Source organism: Channa argus, chromosome 1 (genome assembly GCF_033026475.1).
Source record: "Channa argus isolate prfri chromosome 1, Channa argus male v1.0, whole genome shotgun sequence".
Lineage (NCBI taxonomy): Eukaryota > Metazoa > Chordata > Actinopteri > Anabantiformes > Channidae > Channa > Channa argus.
In genome coordinates, this window is record NC_090197.1 from 12877752 (window position 1) to 12896483 (window position 18732).

Below are 18732 nucleotides of genomic sequence, written 5' to 3' on the forward strand. Positions count from 1 at the left end.
AAAAAGACTATTACACAGACACAGACACCAAACTGTTTATATGCAGTAAAATGCGTATCATTATTATTTATGTATTTCTCACAGATGCACTATATGTGTATATGTTATATATATATATATATATATATATATATATATATATATATATATATATATAGAGAGAGAGAGAGAGAGAGAGAGAAAGAGAGAATTGAAATTTGTAGAAACAGGATTTACATGTTCCATTATTCAGTCATGTAAGTTTAGTTCTGTTGAGGGATGTTGATTAACATAGATGATGATGAGCTGGCAGGACTGGGCTTTAGAAACCACTGAAAAACAAACAAACAAAAAATATATCAAATCTTCCTTTTTGCACAAAAAGGCTTTGAAAGCAATAGGCCTAAGTGATAGTATCCTAAGCAACATGTATCTGAGACTTCATAAGGGTGGTACAGTGTAAAAGAGCATCACAGTACTGAACACCTCACACAAACTTTACTACATGTATTTACATAATTTTGCACTGAAAAACAGGTGGTGTCTGTGTTCAAAAATCACAGGTCAGTCAGTCAGTGCAAAAAACAATGTATCAATCAAATGTATCAATATATCTATGTAGGAAACCACAACTTACAAAAGGACACAAAACATGATGAATCTGTAATAAATTTGTTTGGATCAAATTGGATACAACATATTTCATGTGGCTCTGGCCAGGACTAAGACTACTGGGTCAGTGGCTAGTGACATTTGTGAAACATAGAAGCAGATATTATGCTTATACGAATGAAAGATGAAATTTATAAGTGGCACTAAAAACACAACATACACACAGAGTCTAGAGGAGTCTTCCACATACAACAAAATACAACAACATCATAATGATGTTTGAAATTATAGAAAAATCACACTGAGGCTTTACAGAAGCAGAAGTGTAAATTATAACTAAAACCCAGTGGAATTCCTATGGGGTATTTTAAATCTGATATTAAAGCAACAAAAAGAACAGAAGAAAAGATTTGTAAGGAATGGCAGACCCTCTCTTCATTTGTGAAAGACTGGTAGCATCCATGGCTGAGGGGATCAAATTTGTCATCAAAAATAAAATAATGATGGTTTAATGTATCATTATTTTTTTCCCCAAGTTAATGCAACTTCATTCTCCTTTTGTTTTGTTTAAAAACTTCTTAATAGGGTTTTTAATGACTTAGCATTTGAGTAATAGTGAGAAGAGGTTTAAGTTAGAGAAATGTCCCCAGATCAGTTTTTTAAAAATCCCCAGGATTCATCAAAGTGACTTTAGCCAAAAATTGTACAATCTAAGTTCACAATCTAATGCTTTGATGCAAATCTGAATATTATTGCTTGTTAATTTCTCACAACTTTGTTGTATTTTGCAAGACTTACCAATGGGGGAAATCAGGAGCTGTCCACTGCCCAATGTTCAGTGACGCAAAGGCAGTACTCTGAGACGTACCATGCAAAGACACAAGGAGTCTCTCTCGCCGAGCTCGCGGTGTTTCATCATTAGGCGTGAGCTTCCCACACGCCCCACATACCATGTCAGCTACTTTGTCACTGACACCGATGGCAAGTTGATTAGCTGAAGTGAAGGACAGCTGGAGGCTGGAAGGGTTGTTTATGGTCACTGTGTTATCAGAAACCACCAGTTTTACGTTGTTCTGGGTGAAAGTGGTTTGAGTCACTGCTCTTCCGTTTATCTGTAAATATAGATTGAACATTTTATAGTAATAAATTAAGTTTTCAGCTAAGATTATTGTCCTGTCATCAGCACACACTTACCCAGATGTTGTGTTTATAGTCAACTGTGATCATAACTTCATTGAAAAACACATACAAAGCCACAATTGAGTTGACATCGGGAGTGCACATCTCCAACTTCACCACCACCCTGAACCAGTTTGACGTCTGAGATTGGTCACAGCTCTGGACAATCTCATAGGTGCCTGGCACTGTTACAATACCACTTTCACCATTAAATGTAGTGAGGGTCCCATTGGGGCCCATAATGCACTGCTGAGGGTAGCAGCCCATTGCACCGTTTTTGACCTGGCAGTGCTCGTTGGGGTCACATGTCATGATCTGGGACACAACTACTCCAGAGGCCTGGCAGGTGTGAATCATATGGCAGTCATCTGTTATAATGGACTGTCCAACCTGGAAACAACACAAAATAAAGTGTGGGAAATATCATACTTCCTGTGATTTTCACTACTTTATTGAATGTAGTTATCAGTTGTCTGAGAAATGCATCCAGTTATGATGATGACACTAGTATAAAATAGATCATCAAAGCTACTACCAAGCAACCTGGGAATAGCTAATCAAATAGTTGTTTTTTAAATCTAAAGTATCCAATAAGCTTATATTACTAAAATTAAATAATTTGACATGCACATGCCCATAGATGTACCAAATCGTGACCAAAGTACAACCTAACAAACTCCTATCCTGAACTGCCCTGAAGGATTTATTTGTGCAAATAGCAATTGACAAAACACATGTGACACATATTTTCTCCTTACTTTGTAAGTATGGCCATTGTAATAACAGCTGCACTGGTCAGTGGACACACAGCCAGTTCCATTGAAGCTGTAGTTATTATCACAGGCACAGCCCTCTACACAGGTTGCAGTGCATGTGATGATGTCCTTGAGACCAGGACATGGAGAGGTACAGGGTAAGACACAGGTTTCATAATGGCTGTTGGCACCACACTTAAAGGCTGCAAACAAATAACCAATAATAAGAGTTATGCCTTTTTTTGCGGTCATTGAATGTTAGAGAGTTAGATCTAACAGATGAAAATGCATAGACTCACGGCAGAAAGAAGGACTTCTCCAGTTCTGAATTGTTACTCCAAGGTTTTGGCAGTCTAACATATATGCAGCAACACTGTGACACAGCATGCTTTGCTCATCCTTAGCCATGCAAACATCATAGACACAATCTCTGAAGTAAGACAGAGGGTAAATAAGTTCATGGCAGGCCGCAAAGGGACCTGTGGGATTAGTGATAATTGCACATTTTGCCTCTAATGCAGGTTTTTTAGAATTATCGCATTTTGGACAGAGGTCACCGCTGCAGCCATCGTCACACACCACTCCAGGCACAGGCACTTTCCAAGCTGCTCCAAAAGTTCGAGAGTCTTTGGTCAGATTTCCACCCGGCAGCTGGAACTCGTCTGATGCATCGTTGTTAAAATTGCCACACAGACCACAGGTTCTGCCTCTGTAGTTTCCAGGGACGGTGATAGTGACATGGTAGATCAGGTCATAAGTGACCTTCAAGCCAAAGTCGGTTATGATGACATCATTGTCTCCCTCCTGATAAACCTTCAGTGCCCCATTGAAGAGGCTTTGTGGCAGATGATGAAGAACCCCATTTATCTGAAGCAAACAATTAATTTGTCATGATTGCCATTGTTTCTGCATTCATATTTGCTGTCATATAAAATCTATTTTTATTTTTATTTGTATTATGTATGTGCACCTAAGCAATAAAAACCTTTGTGACATACCCAAACCATTTTCGCTTCACTCCTACGAAGGATCAAGACCGTTCCATAAACTTCTACTGCCACAAGCTTTGTCACTGAGACCTCAGGATTGTCCGACATACCATACCACTTCTCGTTCTCCACCGCCACTGAAAACTCTGTGAGCCGTGTGCCGGCCAGGTCGCAGCTTTCTGCTGCAGTATAGGTGCAGGTGCCTTGGAAATCATATGTAGTGTTGTCAAATGTATAATAATGTGGATCTCCAGAGATGGAACAGATTCCTTTTCCCAAAGGTTGACATGATCGAACATAGTTCTCAGTCTCACACTTTTCATTAAGATCACAAGACGACTGCTTACATTGCACCTGTTATGAAAGACACAAAGGGATTTGTTTATTAGATCCTAGTGGAACTGAGTCATGCAGTTTTTGTTGTATATGCTACAGGTTTTATTGACTTTTGAGATTTCACAAACCAACCCTCCAACAGATTTGAAGAGGATTTGAAAAACTCAGAATCTCATTGTACAAATGTAGAATCACTGCCTTTAGCTATTCACCAACCTTCTATATCCTTTCTCTTGTTTTTACATTTAAGGTAATTTAATGGGAAGTTTATCATCTGGCCAAGCCACAACTGTTGAAAACGCTTTGTTTGAGCAACACCTGCCCAGTTATCGTGATGCAAATCATTATCCATTTAAAAAAACTTCTCAGTAAATTTTTGGGGACAAATCTGTGGATTTGAGTAACTAGGTTATTGTTCCTTGAAAGACATATGAACGACATCGAGTTTACCTCAGTAACACAACACAAAAAAAAGCTTTTTTTTATACAATCTTTCTCTTGTGGCCCTTACTGTGCCATTACAGCTGCATTCCTTCTGGCAAAGGGCATCGGGGTAGAAAACCTGTCCCTGCTGGTAATATTTTCCTTCATACATGCAGCCACACTGACCAGCAGGCACACACTTATCTCCACTCAGAAGGTAACCCTCATTGCAGGCACATCCTTCCATGCACTGAGCTCCACAGTTTGATTGTGAGTCTTTCTGACATGACCCAACACAGTTGCTTGTACAAAGCTCATAGTGGCTATTTGATGGACACTGGGCATCTAGGAAAAGACAGGATCCCAATTGTTTTAGTATAATCATAGTAGTATAATGGTTCAGGAAATTTACAAAAAGTAGCTTTGATTAGATCGATATAAAAATGTTCTTACCACAGAACTGAGTCGACCTCCAGGAATAGACTTTGGCACCTTTCAGCTGGCAGGCAGCTGTGTACGCAGTCAAAGTCTTGCACTGCATGTTCCCTCCACCCTCATAAAGACAGACATCGTACAGGCAGTCATTAAGGAAGCCTGCAGGGTCGACCTTGGCATGGCAGTCACGAAAGGGGCCTGCAGGGTCGCTGATGAGCCCGCAGAAACTGTTGGTGCTGTACAGAACTCTCTGAGTGGTGTTACAGCCAGGGCAGGGGCCAATGCAGCTGTCAACACAGCCGGGGATTTTGGTGACTTTCCAGCTCTGACCTAGCGCCTCTGAAGTAGGAGCTTGTTCTCCATCTCTCATCTGCATGTCATCTTCAGGGTTGAGGTTGTAATTACCACAAAGACCTTGCATCACACCCATGTAGGTACTGGGAACAGTGACAAATACAACGCTGCTCCAGTCGTAGTACACCTTCACTCCAAAGTTTGCCTCAATTACAGCGAATCTGCCACTCATGTAAAGATGGAGTTTATTGTTGTCCAGCGTCATTGGGAGATTGGAGAGCTCGTCATTGACCTTTAGGAGATAATGAAACAGAAAAAGGGTTTATAAACTAATTAGTGCATATTTGATAAATCCATGTACAAGTCCAATAGTTATTGAATTATTCCATGAGTTGATTGGTAAAACATAAAACATAAAACAGTTCCGATCATTTACTTTAGGTTTAAGCATCATGTAGATTTAGGACCTAGTGAAAGTTGTTTGCTTAAGTTGCCAGCACTGTAATAAAGCACACTTTGATCAAAGCACAACAGACCAGCTAATTTAAGTTGGTTAGCTCTGACTGTTGTTTAATAAATTATGGACTTGTTGGTACAGAGAAAATACGTTGCATTCAAAACCATGTGTTCAAGACAATTAAAATGTTTGGAAAATTTCAAGCTAAAAAAACAAATTTGTAATAGTTATCTTTCTTCTTTTCCTTTCAGCTGTTCCTTTTCAGGGGTCCCCACAGCAAATCATGCCTCCATCTAACCCTGTCCTCTGCATCCTCTTGTCTCACACCAACTGACTTCATCTCCCCTCTCACTACATCCATAAATCTCCTCTTTGGTCTTCCTCTAGGCCTCCTGCCTGGCAGCTCCACCCTCAGCATCCTTCTACCGATATATTCACGGTCTCTCCTCTAAATATGACTAAACCGACCCAAATCTTGCCTCTCTGACTTTTTCTCCAAATCATCTAACATGAGCTGTTCCTCTGATGTCCTCATTCCTTATCCTGTTCATCCTCGTCACTCCCAAAGAGAACCTCAACATCTCAAGCTCTGCTACCTCCAGCTCTGCCTTCTTAAAACTTAAACTGAGTATCTTTGGGCTTTTCCTGATCAAAAAAATAAAAAAAATTAAACAACATCATGCTAGACTTGATGTTGATGTAATTTTATTCTGATGTTTCATACACAGACCAGTGAATGCATTGATCATATTTTTTGGAAAATACCTTACCACAACAGTGCCAGGGTACTCTTTGCTGATGAGAATATTATACCCGAACACTTTAACCTCCAACAGCTTGACAGTGGATCCAATCTTTTTATCTTTGCCATTGCTCTGCAGCACAACACTAAAACTTTCCAGGTCTGTTTGATTAGCAGAGACACCAGCCATCTCATATGCACAAGTGCCCAGGAAGTTGTAGCGTTCCCCATCAAAAGTCACAAAGTGTGGGTCACCAGATACCATACATGTTGCATAGTTGACAGGATAGCAACCCCTGATCCCTTTGACCACCTGGCACTGCTGCCCAGCAGGACAATAAGTGTGGCTGAGGGACAAATTTCCACCAACAGAGCATGTGTAGTGCTTGGTGCAGCTCTCATCACCCCAGAAAGATCCTCCAATTTCCACATAGTGGCCACTGTACATGCAGCCACACTGAGTCTCGGGGACACACTTTGTGCCGCTGAGCACAAAGCCGTCATTGCAAGCACACGTCTCCACACAGGTGGTGGTGCATTTTGTCAGAGGATTTGGGTTTGCACATGTAGCAGGACAGCCATTCCCACAGAACTCATAGTGGCTGTTTTCTGGGCACACAGGTGTAGCTGTATGGATAAAGAATAGATAGATCATCATCATTTTCGGAGTGAGGAGGAAGTATCAGGTCTTTGCTTTAGTAAAAGTACTACAGTAATAGCACATTGTGACAATACCAATAGACTTAATAGTCTTCCAATGTAAATGTTGCAACATTGTAAGTATATTCAGTAAAACTGATACTTAAAATAAAAGCACTAATTATAGAAAAAAAGAAGTTTGATTGACATTAGAATATTATTACCAGTGCAGTAAGGTTCAAGCTGCATTTTACTCTTGTACTTTTTTAATTAAAAGGCAAAGCAGGAAATTTGAAGAAAGAAATTCTTCCATTAATACAACACAGTATTTATGCTTTCAAACTTTAGCTTCACTCACGGCATTGAGTTGAAATCCTCCAGTTGGGAACTTTGACCCCAGACCTCTGACAGATATCGGCGAAGCCTTGAAGAGTGTTACAAAGGTATGTGTTCATATCTTCACCTCTACAGAGGTCTAACATGCAGTTGGCTTTAAAGATGGTGGAGTCGATGTTTAGTTGACAACCCGTGTATTCAACAATATCTTCTGCAAGAGCGGCACAGAAATTTTGATGCTCTAATTTTTGAACTAAGTTTAGAGAACAGTTGTTACACTGGCCACCACATTCATCTTTGCAATAGCCATCATCTTTTAAGCCGGGCACCCTCCAGCTTTCTCCCAGTGCTGCCACACTGCTCGTCACTGAACCAGTGGGAGTTGTCATATCATCCTCCTTCTTGTCGTTGAAGTTGCCACACAGGCCACACACACTGCCTGCAAAACTGTCAGGCATTGTGATGGCAAGGTATTCCTTCCAGTCATACTGCACGTTCAGGCCAAAATCTGTCTCCACAACCACAAACAAGCCCCTTTGGAAAAGCTTCACTGTACCATTGTTGAAGGTGATCGGAAGAGTCCATTGTTGATAGTTCACCTAAACATAAATTATTGAAATTTCACACAATCACACAAATGCATGCACCCACGCACGCACGAACACACACACACACACACACACACACACACACACACACACACACACACACACAAAGGAAAGGACCACGTGAGGAATTTTCGATGAGAAAAAAACTAAGTTGACTAAATTTATTTATTTGCAAATTTCCTCATATACATTCATATATTTTCTGTACAAATGTTTCAGACAGCTAAGAAAAACATTTTGACAGAAAAATGTTGCTGCTGCTGTAGCTGTTCACCCAAAAGTAACCATGTTTTAATGAAAAAGTTGGTATTTTATTAGTTTTCCAATAAAATCCCTATAACGTTCAGTTACACTTAACAAAATAAAAAATTAAAGATTTATTATATTTTGTTGATCTCACTGATATTGCAGTGTTCTGTTTTCTGGCTTGTTTTCTGGCCCTATTCAAGCATAAGAAGTCTCCAAATGATCCAGCAGCTTGGTTACTCACCAAATCCAGAAACCATATTACACCATTGTTAGCCTGCCTCTACTGACTATCTAGATCACATTTCAAGGTGCTTTTAATGGCCTATAAAATTTCAATGAAAACGATCTTCACTGATCCTGCCTGATCCCTCCTAGAACCACATAGCCATCCCCGACTGCTCTAATTTTATTTTGAAGAACTGGGGTGGATGTAGGGACTTCTTTCATTGTGCTTCTGTCCTCTGGAATAGCTCACCTGATCTTATCAGGTAGTCTGATTCCTTAGGATCTTCTAAATCCAATTTAAAACTTATTTTTATGCTCTAACTTTCAGTTAGTTCTATAAATTCTTTTATGAATATTTAAGTGATTTCACCTCGTTTTACGTGATTATCTGTTTTATCTGGTTTTCCTCTTGTAAAATGTATTGCATCACTTCTGTGTGATGATGCACTTAAAAACATTTTGACTTAAATTAAGTATTTTTTAGGTTGGTCTAAACATAGAATGCATATTGCAAAATAAATACATTTGTATTACACTTTAAATTGGAAGGTAAGTTCTCCCATTATGTTAGAATTAACAAGAACATAACCCCACTGTCCTCAGTGATCCAGTGCAGACATTAGAAGTGTTTATTTCAAACATTTAACTTTTTTTGTCTTGTTAAATGCTCCATTTAAATGAATTCAAGTCAGTAGGTTTGTATAAAAATCTCAAAATTCAAAACTCACACAGTGCAACAAAATGAAACACTCACCTGGACAATACCAAAAGCATTGCGAACTATTTCAATGTTGATTCCATGGACATTGACAATTACTGCCCCTATTGATGGGATCTGTAACCTGCCCTCATTTGTATTCCTGGTGTCCACCTCAAAGGTCGGTATGATGGCACCTACACCATGGCAGTTCTTAGCCATCGTGTAGGTGCAATTGCCCATGAAGGTGTAGACATGATTGTCAAAAGTGTAGTAAAGATTCCCCATAAGCCAACAGGTGCCTGAGTCACGTGTTAGAGTGGCTGGACCTCCTCTGCAAAATCCTTCAAAAATAAAAACTATTTCAATTGAGGTCTTTTCACACTTCTTACCCTAAACTCCCCTCATAGCTGTCTCTAAATTTCACTTAAACATCAACTGTGACTGACATAAATTAAATTAATTTAAATGTAAAACTATAAATACACTATTTAAACTTTACTAATTTAAAACTAATGATTGATAACATACCACTCAGTAGAAGAGCTGATAGAATTACAACAAACAGCTCCATGTTTTAGAGCAGAAGACCTAAAAGGAAAAATAAAATTATACAAAACAAATAGTTAGAAAAGCAGCTATTCTGTAAACTGTTCATAAAGGTCAGCATTTCAGATTCTTCTTACCTGAGCTAGTAAAGAGGCAGTGGGGACTTTAGGTGTGGCCTTTAAGGATGCTTAAATACTTTCTCACCTCCAGTAATGGACCAATCAGCTTTTAGATATAACTTTTCAGGGCTTTTCCCAGAAATGAGCAACTACATTTTTTTGCAACAATATTTTGCACCATTGAAAACAGCTAAATTGTGCTCCAGTCTCTTTTAAAATGTTTGCTGTCAGTCATGACTCAGGAGCATCTGATCCAGCTGTGTATTGTTGGAAGACAAATCAAGTTGAATGTGGACAAAATCATACAAAGTCACAAAGGGAAATGGATAAAGACAAAGAAAAGATGGCAAATAGACAATAAACAGGATAAAGCACTATGGTAGTAAAGAAACAGGTCAATTTAAATTTGTGTTTAAATTTTTTTTATTTGTGTGGGCTTTGTAATTTGCTTTTTAATGTTTTGAAACATACATGCATTAGTCTGCTGGCTTTGTGCCTATCAGTGAGACTTGACTTTGTTACTGTAAAACATTTATCAGCTGTTAATTGTTGAAGCTGTAGCCATGTCAACCCCACCCACAAGAATAATGGCTGGGTGTGACCTGTTCCAGTGCATAATCCTTTGTTGCCTGAATCCTATAGTGGTTATGTTGAGCACTCAGTCAAGCTGAGCTTTTTTTTGTTGTCGTGAGAGATGTGGACGTACTCTTATGTGGACTTACTTATTGTACCATTGTTTCATGTAAGGTAAATAGATCAAGATTTTATCTTATCATTTAATCAGCAGGGACACAATGCACAGTGACAGTCTTTCCACACACATATACTGTATATCAGTAGCAATTGTTACACAGTCATGCATAGCACAGTCAGTGCTTGTTTCATTGCCTGATTGTATGTTTCTGCTGTCCTGGAAAAATCTTTTCCATATTATATTTCTACAAAATGTTATATTGCAATGAGTCTGTTTTCTACATTGTTCTAAAATGGTTTGTTTAGCTTCAAGTAAAAGCCTATGCTCATAATCAGAAGAAGACTTTTTCATGAAAAAATTTAAATATTACCACACGTGGAGAGACAAGAACTGTACTGTGCAGTTGATCATCTTAACAGCAAATAGACCATTATTGTGAAATGTCTCTGTCTTGTTTTTATGTATAAAACCAACTATAGTGTTTTTATCTGACAATGTACACAACTCCATTTGATTTACAACTATAACATATATTGTTGTAACAAGTGTTCACATTAGCCATTTTGTAGTGGTAAAGTACCAACCTAAATATTTGTGTTATAAAAAATATTGTTCAAATTCGGTTACTAAAAATGTAAGTTATGAACAAACACTAGTGATCGGTAGCGCTGCCACATCACTGGGGACACACAAAGACTGGGCAGTTCACCCATAGATATTTGTTCCACCAACTATCTCTGACAGTATGACGACTGAGTTAACCAGGTGCAACACACTTCGTTCTTCGCTCCAAATCCCACGGGAACGGTAATTCTCGCGTGTCCTTGTGCCAAAAGAAATATGGCAGTAACCGGGAAGTTTTACTTTTTAACTTAACAATTTCTGAATAAAATAACAAAAGACGAAAACAAAAAAGCAGCAAAATCAGTGATGCAAAAGCGAGGACAACGCGGACTCTAAAGCCTACAGAGGTGGGTACAAATAACTTTAAAAGCAAGCTGCGTTCAGGTAAAGCTGTAGGTAATCTTATTGTAGATCTGCCTCGGTTGTGACGTCATCGGTTGCCGATACCGGTCGGGGAATATTAAACCTGTTAAACAACAAAAAAAAAACTTGTTGAGAAAGACTGGCAGGGTCTTAAGATCGAGGGCTAGAATCATCACACAGCACACAGTTAACGATTGTCAGCGCCGACTGAGCCAGATTGGCACTGACCAAGACCAGTCCTCACGAAGTGTGTGTCGGCCTTAAGGTCCTTGGTTCAAATCTACCGGCCAGCTGCGGCCTTTCAATGTGGAGTTTGCATGTTGTCCCCATGCTTGTATACGTTTCCTTTCACCGTCCAAACACATGCATCTTAGGTTTATTGTTGACTCGAAATTCCCCGCAGGTGTCAGTGGTCGTATGCCTCTGTGGGTTGGGCCTGAGATGGACTGCAGACTTTTATGGGATGTACCGGGCCTCTCACCTAATGACAGCTGGGATAGGCTCCAGTTGCTCATGTAAGTGGTGATATCTCTGCTGGGCCATTTGTCATTAAATCAAAACAAAATCAAAACTAAATCAAAGACTGCTGATGCTCGCTGAAAGACATCCATTTACAGAAGGTTAATTTACAGATAAACCATAGCTCCTGCTGCCTCTTTTGCTCTGGTAAAGAAAGAACCTGAGGAACCCACAACATAGTGCCCAGTTACAAATAAAACTTGCAGTAGTGTAGATAAACAACTGAAAGAGAGTAAGCAAACAAATAGAAATATCTAGTAAACATACCAAATAAATCTAATCTAAATTAACCGGATACTTGCAGTAATCAAACAGCCAATGAAAAAAAGCCCTTTCTCGTTTAACGTTAAAATAAAGCATACTGCTCAAAACTAATATAGATTGTTCAGCTAAGGCCTATATAATAGTGGGAAGACAGAATGTAAAACTGTCAGTGGCTAAAATTGAAGAGCTGATCTGTGTGAAACATACAACCATTTGATAATTAAACTTGACAGATGTGGCAACACCATGTGAGATAGTTGTGGCTTAGTAAATAATTAAGTGATCTCTTGTTTAGACTTGTTCAAGACCCAAGTGCAAGATTGCAGTGACAGTTCCATGAGGAGAATACAAGATCATTTAAAAAAAACAGACCTACAGAATGGACATGCTCCGTAACTAGGTCAGCCTCGGAACATACCACAACCAGAAATTCCTGACATTAAAACAATATAATATAACTTTGAGACTAGTACTTTAGTAACATAAGAAACTTGGAGCTAACCTCTATGGCTGACATGAAGTTACGTAAAAAGAGAACAAACAGAAGGCACTCAGCAATACACTGTCCAGAGGCTGTACAGTAGGGTTATTAACTAGAGTATTAAAGCACACACGGGATGCGAGGCAGTGAAAACGTGATGAGCAAAGGTCATAGTCTAACATCCTCAGCCAACATAATGTGAACAAAGAAATGAAATCTACTCGACAAATAATGAGGCAAAAACTTGGTGGCCGAAGACAGACAAGAGAACTTGGTTTAGTTTAATTCACAAGCCCATCCATTGTCCTAACTCACTCCACTCATGACTGTCTGAACTAGGTTTTAAATAATTCATGGTTTTTTTAGCAAGCAAAACCAAACAGTCTTCCTGCTCAGCTACAAGTCAGTCTCATGTGGAAACAGTGGCAGTTAGAACGAAGGAGCAGGGCGTGGCTGAATGATAGAGAGAGTGTGTGTGTGTGCGCGTTTGTGTGTGTGCGCTAGTGAGGCCTGTACATGTGTGAAGCTGTGACCAGAGGGAAGAGACAGAAGGAATCAAAACAAAGGCATGGATTATAGCCTTTTAATTCTTCTTTTATTATACATGGTGTATATTTTTACTTGTTTGTTCTGATATTACTTATATTTTTTTATATTACCTTTTCAATACACTGTTCTTTTGTTGTTGTTTTTAACAATAATCTATCTATCTATCTATCATATCATTTTATATTTTGCCTCAGATTTTTCTTACCATGCTAATTTGCTATCATGTGACTTGTGGAGAAAAAAATATCAGGAGATTATTTACGTTTTTGTTTTTCGGCTTCATCATCAAATCATGCAGTGGGGCAGCAGATTAGAAAAGTAATCGTGAGGTTAGAATATAATACAGTGTGACTAAATAAACACAGGAGGAGCTGGTGTTCACATTTCTGTAGACTGTGTACAGCATCCCCCCCATTATTAGTCACACCCTCTTCTTGTTAGGAACACCCTAACACATCAAGGCACATGATTAATCACATGGAAAACTGTTAGTTATGCTATTTAAAATTGTTGTGATTGGGAGAGATGGCACAAGAAGGGGATTACAGTACAATTAAATCTGTAAAGGCATTGTATCACACTGTATAAAAATGACAAGGGCAAAATTTTTAGTACGCCAGTATTTATAAAGGAATGAGACTGGAACAGACATTTTTATGAAAACAAACAGTATATATAAACATGACCTGAGGGCTTCATTTGCATGGTGACACATTATCCAGTAAAGCAAGTAAAGCAAGTCAGACTAGACTCGGTTAATTATACTCATAGTTCACAAACATTCATACAAAAGCCCCTTCATCTACTATCCACTCTCCACTGTGTTCTGTGATGTTACAACATACTGCATGTTCCCACATTTGTGATTCTGTTTATGAGACTAAAGGTATGTAGTTCTGCCCACAGTCACTAATGATACCCTCATTCACTACAGGAAAAATACACATGGTGATTTTTGTTAAGCTTTATTGAGGAAAAACACCAGATTTTTCAACAAGAATTATGCAATGAATGTTGAATGAGTTGAAGAACCTGTTTGAAACCTGATGAGACAAACAGCCTGCTGAGAGAAAAGGAGGAAGCAAGAGTGAGAAGAGCATCAACTGAGACTGGTGGCAAATGTAGAGACAACATGTGTGTTGTGTGTTAGATTTCTACTCTGAAGACAACATCTGGCAAATAAGGGAACCGACGAAACAGTAAATCGAGGGCTTTATACAAGGACAAAGGTAAGAGGAAGAAAGAGTTTCATAAAGTCAAAAGTACATTCAAATGACTTAATATGACACAGTGATAAGAGAGACTAGCTGGAACTGCAAATGTGTTTATCAGTGTGTCTCTGTCGCTCTCTTTTCCTACACCTCAGGACCCAGGCAGCATGCGAGTTTACTGGATCGTATCCACTTTATCAGCCTTGGTGTCAATGGTAGCACTGATGATTGTTATGTCCCAATATCAGTTGTTGACCAGACTGAAGGGGAGAAGTGAAGAGATGAGAATGCAGTCAGAGAAACTTTATGGTGAACTTATGAATGAAGACATGTTCAAAGCCACACTGGAAAATCTGCTGGGTCAGGGGCAGAAAGTAGCAAATGAGCTGGAGGCTACAGTGGTTAAACTTGGTTCTGAAATGGAGAAGAAGAAAACAGAAAACGATGCCTGTCAAGCAGAAAAGGTGAATGTATTTTCCTTTTTTCTCTTTCTGTTTTTGCACTTCTGCAAAGGAAGAAAAACAAAAGCAACCCAAGAAATTTGACATTTGTTAGGTGCTTTTTCCCCCTATATTGACTATTAAATGCTACATGTCTAAAACAGGAAGCACTATATCAATGAAGCAATGTTGTGTACAGGGTGGAGTTTAAGCTAACAAATCTTCACACCCAGCTTACAGGTCTGCTTATAGTCACACATGGTGAACTTTGCATGGTGAACATACAGGTTCATGAAGCCTTGAGCAGTGCTGGAGGTTTACCCAAGTCTAATTTTAATCATATAATGAGCTCATAAAATACAATATTGGTAGAAGTAAAAAAAAAAAAAAGGTATCTCCCTGTAAAAGCAACATATTTTGAGCTTCCTTCTAATATTTAGGATGCATTTTAACTATTACCAGTATTATTTAACCTCTAAACTTAGATGGTTTCTTTCATTTTAAAGAAATGTTTAAATGTAGGACTTTTACATGTTATTAAATTATTTTACATTGCATTCTTAGTACTTTTATTCAAGTAAATGGTCAGAAAATGTTATGTTCTGATGCTTTTTTTAGAGCTGTTCCACAAGCCCTACAGGTTTGAGGTGCATTTGTCATTTGTGTACAACATGCTGCAGTTAATTTTGACAGAAAAATCTGTCTTCATTGTGTAGAAAACAAAAAGTGACGAGCTGGCTAACGCAGAGAAGGAAAAGACCAACACTGAAGGTAAAATTCAGGCTACAGACTGTATTGTGCTTAACTAGTGATGCCACCTTGTGGTAAAATAGAAGGATCATTGCTTAGGTGTGAAACGTCTCTTTCTTTGTCACTAAGCCACTTTAAAAGCAGAGTCTGATGCCTGGAATAAAGAAATCCATACACTGCAAGCACAACTGGCTGCTTACAGTCCAGTATGTGATTATGTGAAGAACAACACACTATCTCGGTAAGTCACAAAAAAAAAAAAAAAATCTTTAACTATAAAACAAACATTATCAGGTGTGAAGTATACATAGTAGAATAATGCAATTTTATTGTGTATTTCAGGAAATTATGTGTCCCTGACAACCCTACCACCACTCAGATAAAGGTAAAGACATTATAACATTTCACAGACAACTCCACATTGCCTGTAATTTCTGGTACTTGGGTATCATGGTTGGTTTGCTGCGTGTTTTACATATACAGTGCTATCCTGTCATTATGGCTTTGGCTTGTTATTTATAGTATTTCATAAATGTCTTATAAAACATGGTAGTTTCAGCACAATGAATGCACAGTGTTTCTCCACTGAGTTGTACATATGGTATATAGTGTATATTTATTGATAGACATGAAAAAACAACTTATTATGTAAAGTGGAATTTAAAAAATAAAATGCAAAGTGCAAAGCTGTGCACAATAATTAAATAATGTCAATACAACAAATATGTAAAAACCAGGACAAAAATAATGTGTTAAAACTTCACTGTGAAAGCTTCACCCACTAATTGCATGTTGAGAAAAAAACAATTAGATTTGAGATTTCAGATTGATCAGATTCTTTTTAAAAACATTAAAAACACGACAAGTAAATCATTCAAGTGTTTATTTGATTCAGTTTTATCGATTCGCTGCAATAGATGCATTAAAAAAAGTGGCCACGCAGTCTACATTACAATGACAAGAAAAAGTTTGGAAACACCTACACACTTTTGTATTTTACATGTATCATCTTTTGTTGGTTTTTATATTTATCCAAATTCAATACTTTTAAATGTATGACAGGACACACATAAAAAAATCTAACACAATTTATTTTTATGCATATTTGAGCACAGAATAATGTTCACAACAAATGTGCACGTTAAACTTTATATTCAGCACTAGCTGCACGACAAATCCTTGACATTCCCCTGAAAGGAAGCTTATTCTCTACAAGATATATCTACCCAAGAAGACAAGTTGACCTTCTTGAGAAACAGATGCCTTGCTCCTGATTTGGCTGCACTGTTGAATAAAACGACAGACACTGTGTGTAGAATACTCAGGTCAGCTGGCCTCATGGCCAGAGCTGCATCAGTGTCTTGAGGAAGGGCATGTGTTGCATGCAGTGCTCGTGAAAAGATGAGATACATGCCTAACACTTTGACAATGGGAGAATGGGTGATCTGCTTCAAGTGCAAGGCGTCCTCAAACAAGGATACCACTCCATACTGAAGAAGCATGAAATTTCCTCTTCGCCAAAACTGGTTAGGGACGACTTTAATTTTCAGCAAGACTAGAGATGGCAGTACCCCACTGACCTGGAGTAGGAGAAGCTGGACAAAAGCACAGCCAGCACTAAGCACCACAGCAGACCTTAGGAAAGTTTTGCAGAAGGCCTACGAGGAAATCACACGTAAATAGCTGCAAAAACTGATTGGTGAAATCGCTCAGATTTGTCAGGCAGCTATTGGTGCAAAGGGCCGATTTTTGATAGCATGCAAATTTGATTTGACCATTATTCTTTGCTCAAATAGGCTTAGAAATTATTTTTTGTTATTTATTTTATTTCATGAATCATTTACAACCTTTCGATGGAATAAAACCAACAAATATTTTTGGACAAAACAAACAGTTTTGGGACAGTTTTACTTTTATTGGTGATTTGCTACATATATTGTAAGGGATGTCATGAACCAGTGTCCACAATCCATAATAAGCTATACTATTATCTTTATCTGGGAGTCAAAGGATATGAATTCCAAGTGTATCTGTTTGTGTCTTGTGTGTGACTAACAATGAACTCTGATCTATTATAGGAATCTGCATAATGATTTGGGCCCTGTGAAGATGAAGATGAAATATGAAGATGTTGTTTAAATCAGCTGTAGCCTAAATAAAAATGTTATAATGACAGTTTTTGATATAATAATGATGAAGCCATAATAAATTAATGGCTGCAAATCTCCTCAGCTCCTAGTGTACTTTATCCTCTTAGAACCTGGCATCCACATGCGTGTACATCAAATTTTGGGTTATATTTCCATAGTAGTTAATTCTACTTAACTGAGACCTCCTGGCCACATATATGGACACTTACACAAATTAGAAATTGGTTCTTAAAAGGTTAAAGCAGCTTTTGTCATTCTCACTAATGTTCTGTAGCAAAAGGCAAAACAAAATAACATCCGATAAAGAAACAACATACCAACAAGAAAACATCATGTCAAAAGTTAAGTACATTATGATTTGGAGCTGCTTTGTGGTTTCTGGACATGGACCACAGGCCATTTGTGAAAGATATCCTATATGATGGTGTTAAGTTGGCTGCCTACATGTTGAAACTGGGTGATGCAACAGGACAATGACACTGAATATAGAAATAAAATGCAGAATGGTTTTGAGAGGAAAACAAATCCATCTTTTGCATTTAACCAATCAGAACCCAGACTTCAACCAAATAGAGAAAATAAGGGAGACTTCACTCCAGAAATCCTACGAATATGGTTGAGCCGAAGCTGTTCTTTAAAGAAAAATGGTCCAAAATATCTCCTGACTGTTGTGCAGGAAGTGTTTGGTTGAGATTGTGGCGGCCAAAGTCTGTTCAATTAAAACACTGCTGCCATTATGATTTCCGCCATCATGTTGGATGTTTAACAGGTGTTTGTAGTTTATCTATTTTGATATATTGTTATACAATTCATTGTACTGGATACGTATTGTATTTTAGAAATATGGATTTTTATAACTTTGGTGAAGATCACATTTCGTGACCTATTTATGCAGAAAACCAGGAAACTGCAAACAGTGTCATTACTTTTTCTTGCGTTGTGTGAAAACATTACAAGGTTCAATTAGGCCTAAACAATCAAAATAATAGTTTACAAATTGTCTTAAACTCACAAGGCGCCTAAATGGGTTTGAAATTAAGCTACTTTCCTGTTTGAATTGCATT

The 18732-nt window shown here is 38.1% G+C and overlaps 2 protein-coding genes across 5 annotated transcripts; one reads left to right on the forward strand and one right to left on the reverse strand.

Annotated features, from left to right (window-relative positions):
- Positions 1-132: 132 nt before the first annotated feature.
- Positions 133-9680, reverse strand: LOC137124020 (IgGFc-binding protein-like). Its single transcript, XM_067498607.1, has 13 exons — positions 9642-9680; positions 9487-9546; positions 9013-9299; positions 7199-7775; positions 6230-6828; positions 4727-5294; positions 4362-4618; positions 3524-3868; positions 2825-3392; positions 2529-2728; positions 1786-2160; positions 1390-1703; positions 133-311 (listed from the first exon to the last, which is right to left on the reverse strand). Exons 2-13 carry the CDS (start codon positions 9527-9529, stop codon positions 302-304), a joined length of 4143 nt encoding a protein of 1380 aa, XP_067354708.1. The 5' UTR covers positions 9530-9546; positions 9642-9680; the 3' UTR covers positions 133-301.
- A 546-nt stretch (positions 9681-10226) lies between these two features.
- On the forward strand, positions 10227-17745 carry LOC137124070 (fibrinogen- and Ig-binding protein-like). 4 transcript variants are annotated; one of them, XM_067498711.1, is made up of 8 exons: positions 10351-10370; positions 11708-11819; positions 14052-14346; positions 14484-14792; positions 15485-15539; positions 15648-15759; positions 15861-15903; positions 17597-17745. In XM_067498711.1, exons 4-8 carry the CDS (start codon positions 14496-14498, stop codon positions 17606-17608), a joined length of 519 nt encoding a protein of 172 aa, XP_067354812.1. In that variant the 5' UTR covers positions 10351-10370; positions 11708-11819; positions 14052-14346; positions 14484-14495; the 3' UTR covers positions 17609-17745. The 4 variants fall into 4 exon arrangements, with proteins under 4 accessions (XP_067354802.1, XP_067354823.1, XP_067354812.1 ...); XM_067498701.1 differs by lacking the exon at positions 11708-11819 and having other exon boundaries at positions 10227-10370; XM_067498722.1 differs by lacking the exon at positions 11708-11819 and having other exon boundaries at positions 10256-10365.
- The last annotated feature ends 987 nt before the right edge of the window (positions 17746-18732 follow it).

Excerpts from the sequence above, each read along its gene's own strand:
- LOC137124020 (XM_067498607.1), bottom strand. The coding sequence starts at position 9,529 with ATGGAGCTGTTTGTTGTAATTCTATCAGCTCTTCTACTGAGTG. Across the intron at positions 5,295-6,229 it reads AGTACCCTGGCACTGTTGTG|GTCAATGACGAGCTCTCCAA; the intron begins GTAAGGTATTTT and ends TATCTCCTAAAG. Across the intron at positions 1,704-1,785 it reads ACTATAAACACAACATCTGG|ATAAACGGAAGAGCAGTGAC; the intron begins GTAAGTGTGTGC and ends CTATATTTACAG.
- LOC137124070 (XM_067498701.1), top strand. The coding sequence starts at position 14,496 with ATGCGAGTTTACTGGATCGTATCCACTTTATCAGCCTTGGTGTCAATG. Across the intron at positions 14,793-15,484 it reads ATGCCTGTCAAGCAGAAAAG|AAAACAAAAAGTGACGAGCT; the intron begins GTGAATGTATTT and ends TTCATTGTGTAG. Across the intron at positions 15,540-15,647 it reads GGAAAAGACCAACACTGAAG|CCACTTTAAAAGCAGAGTCT; the intron begins GTAAAATTCAGG and ends TTTGTCACTAAG.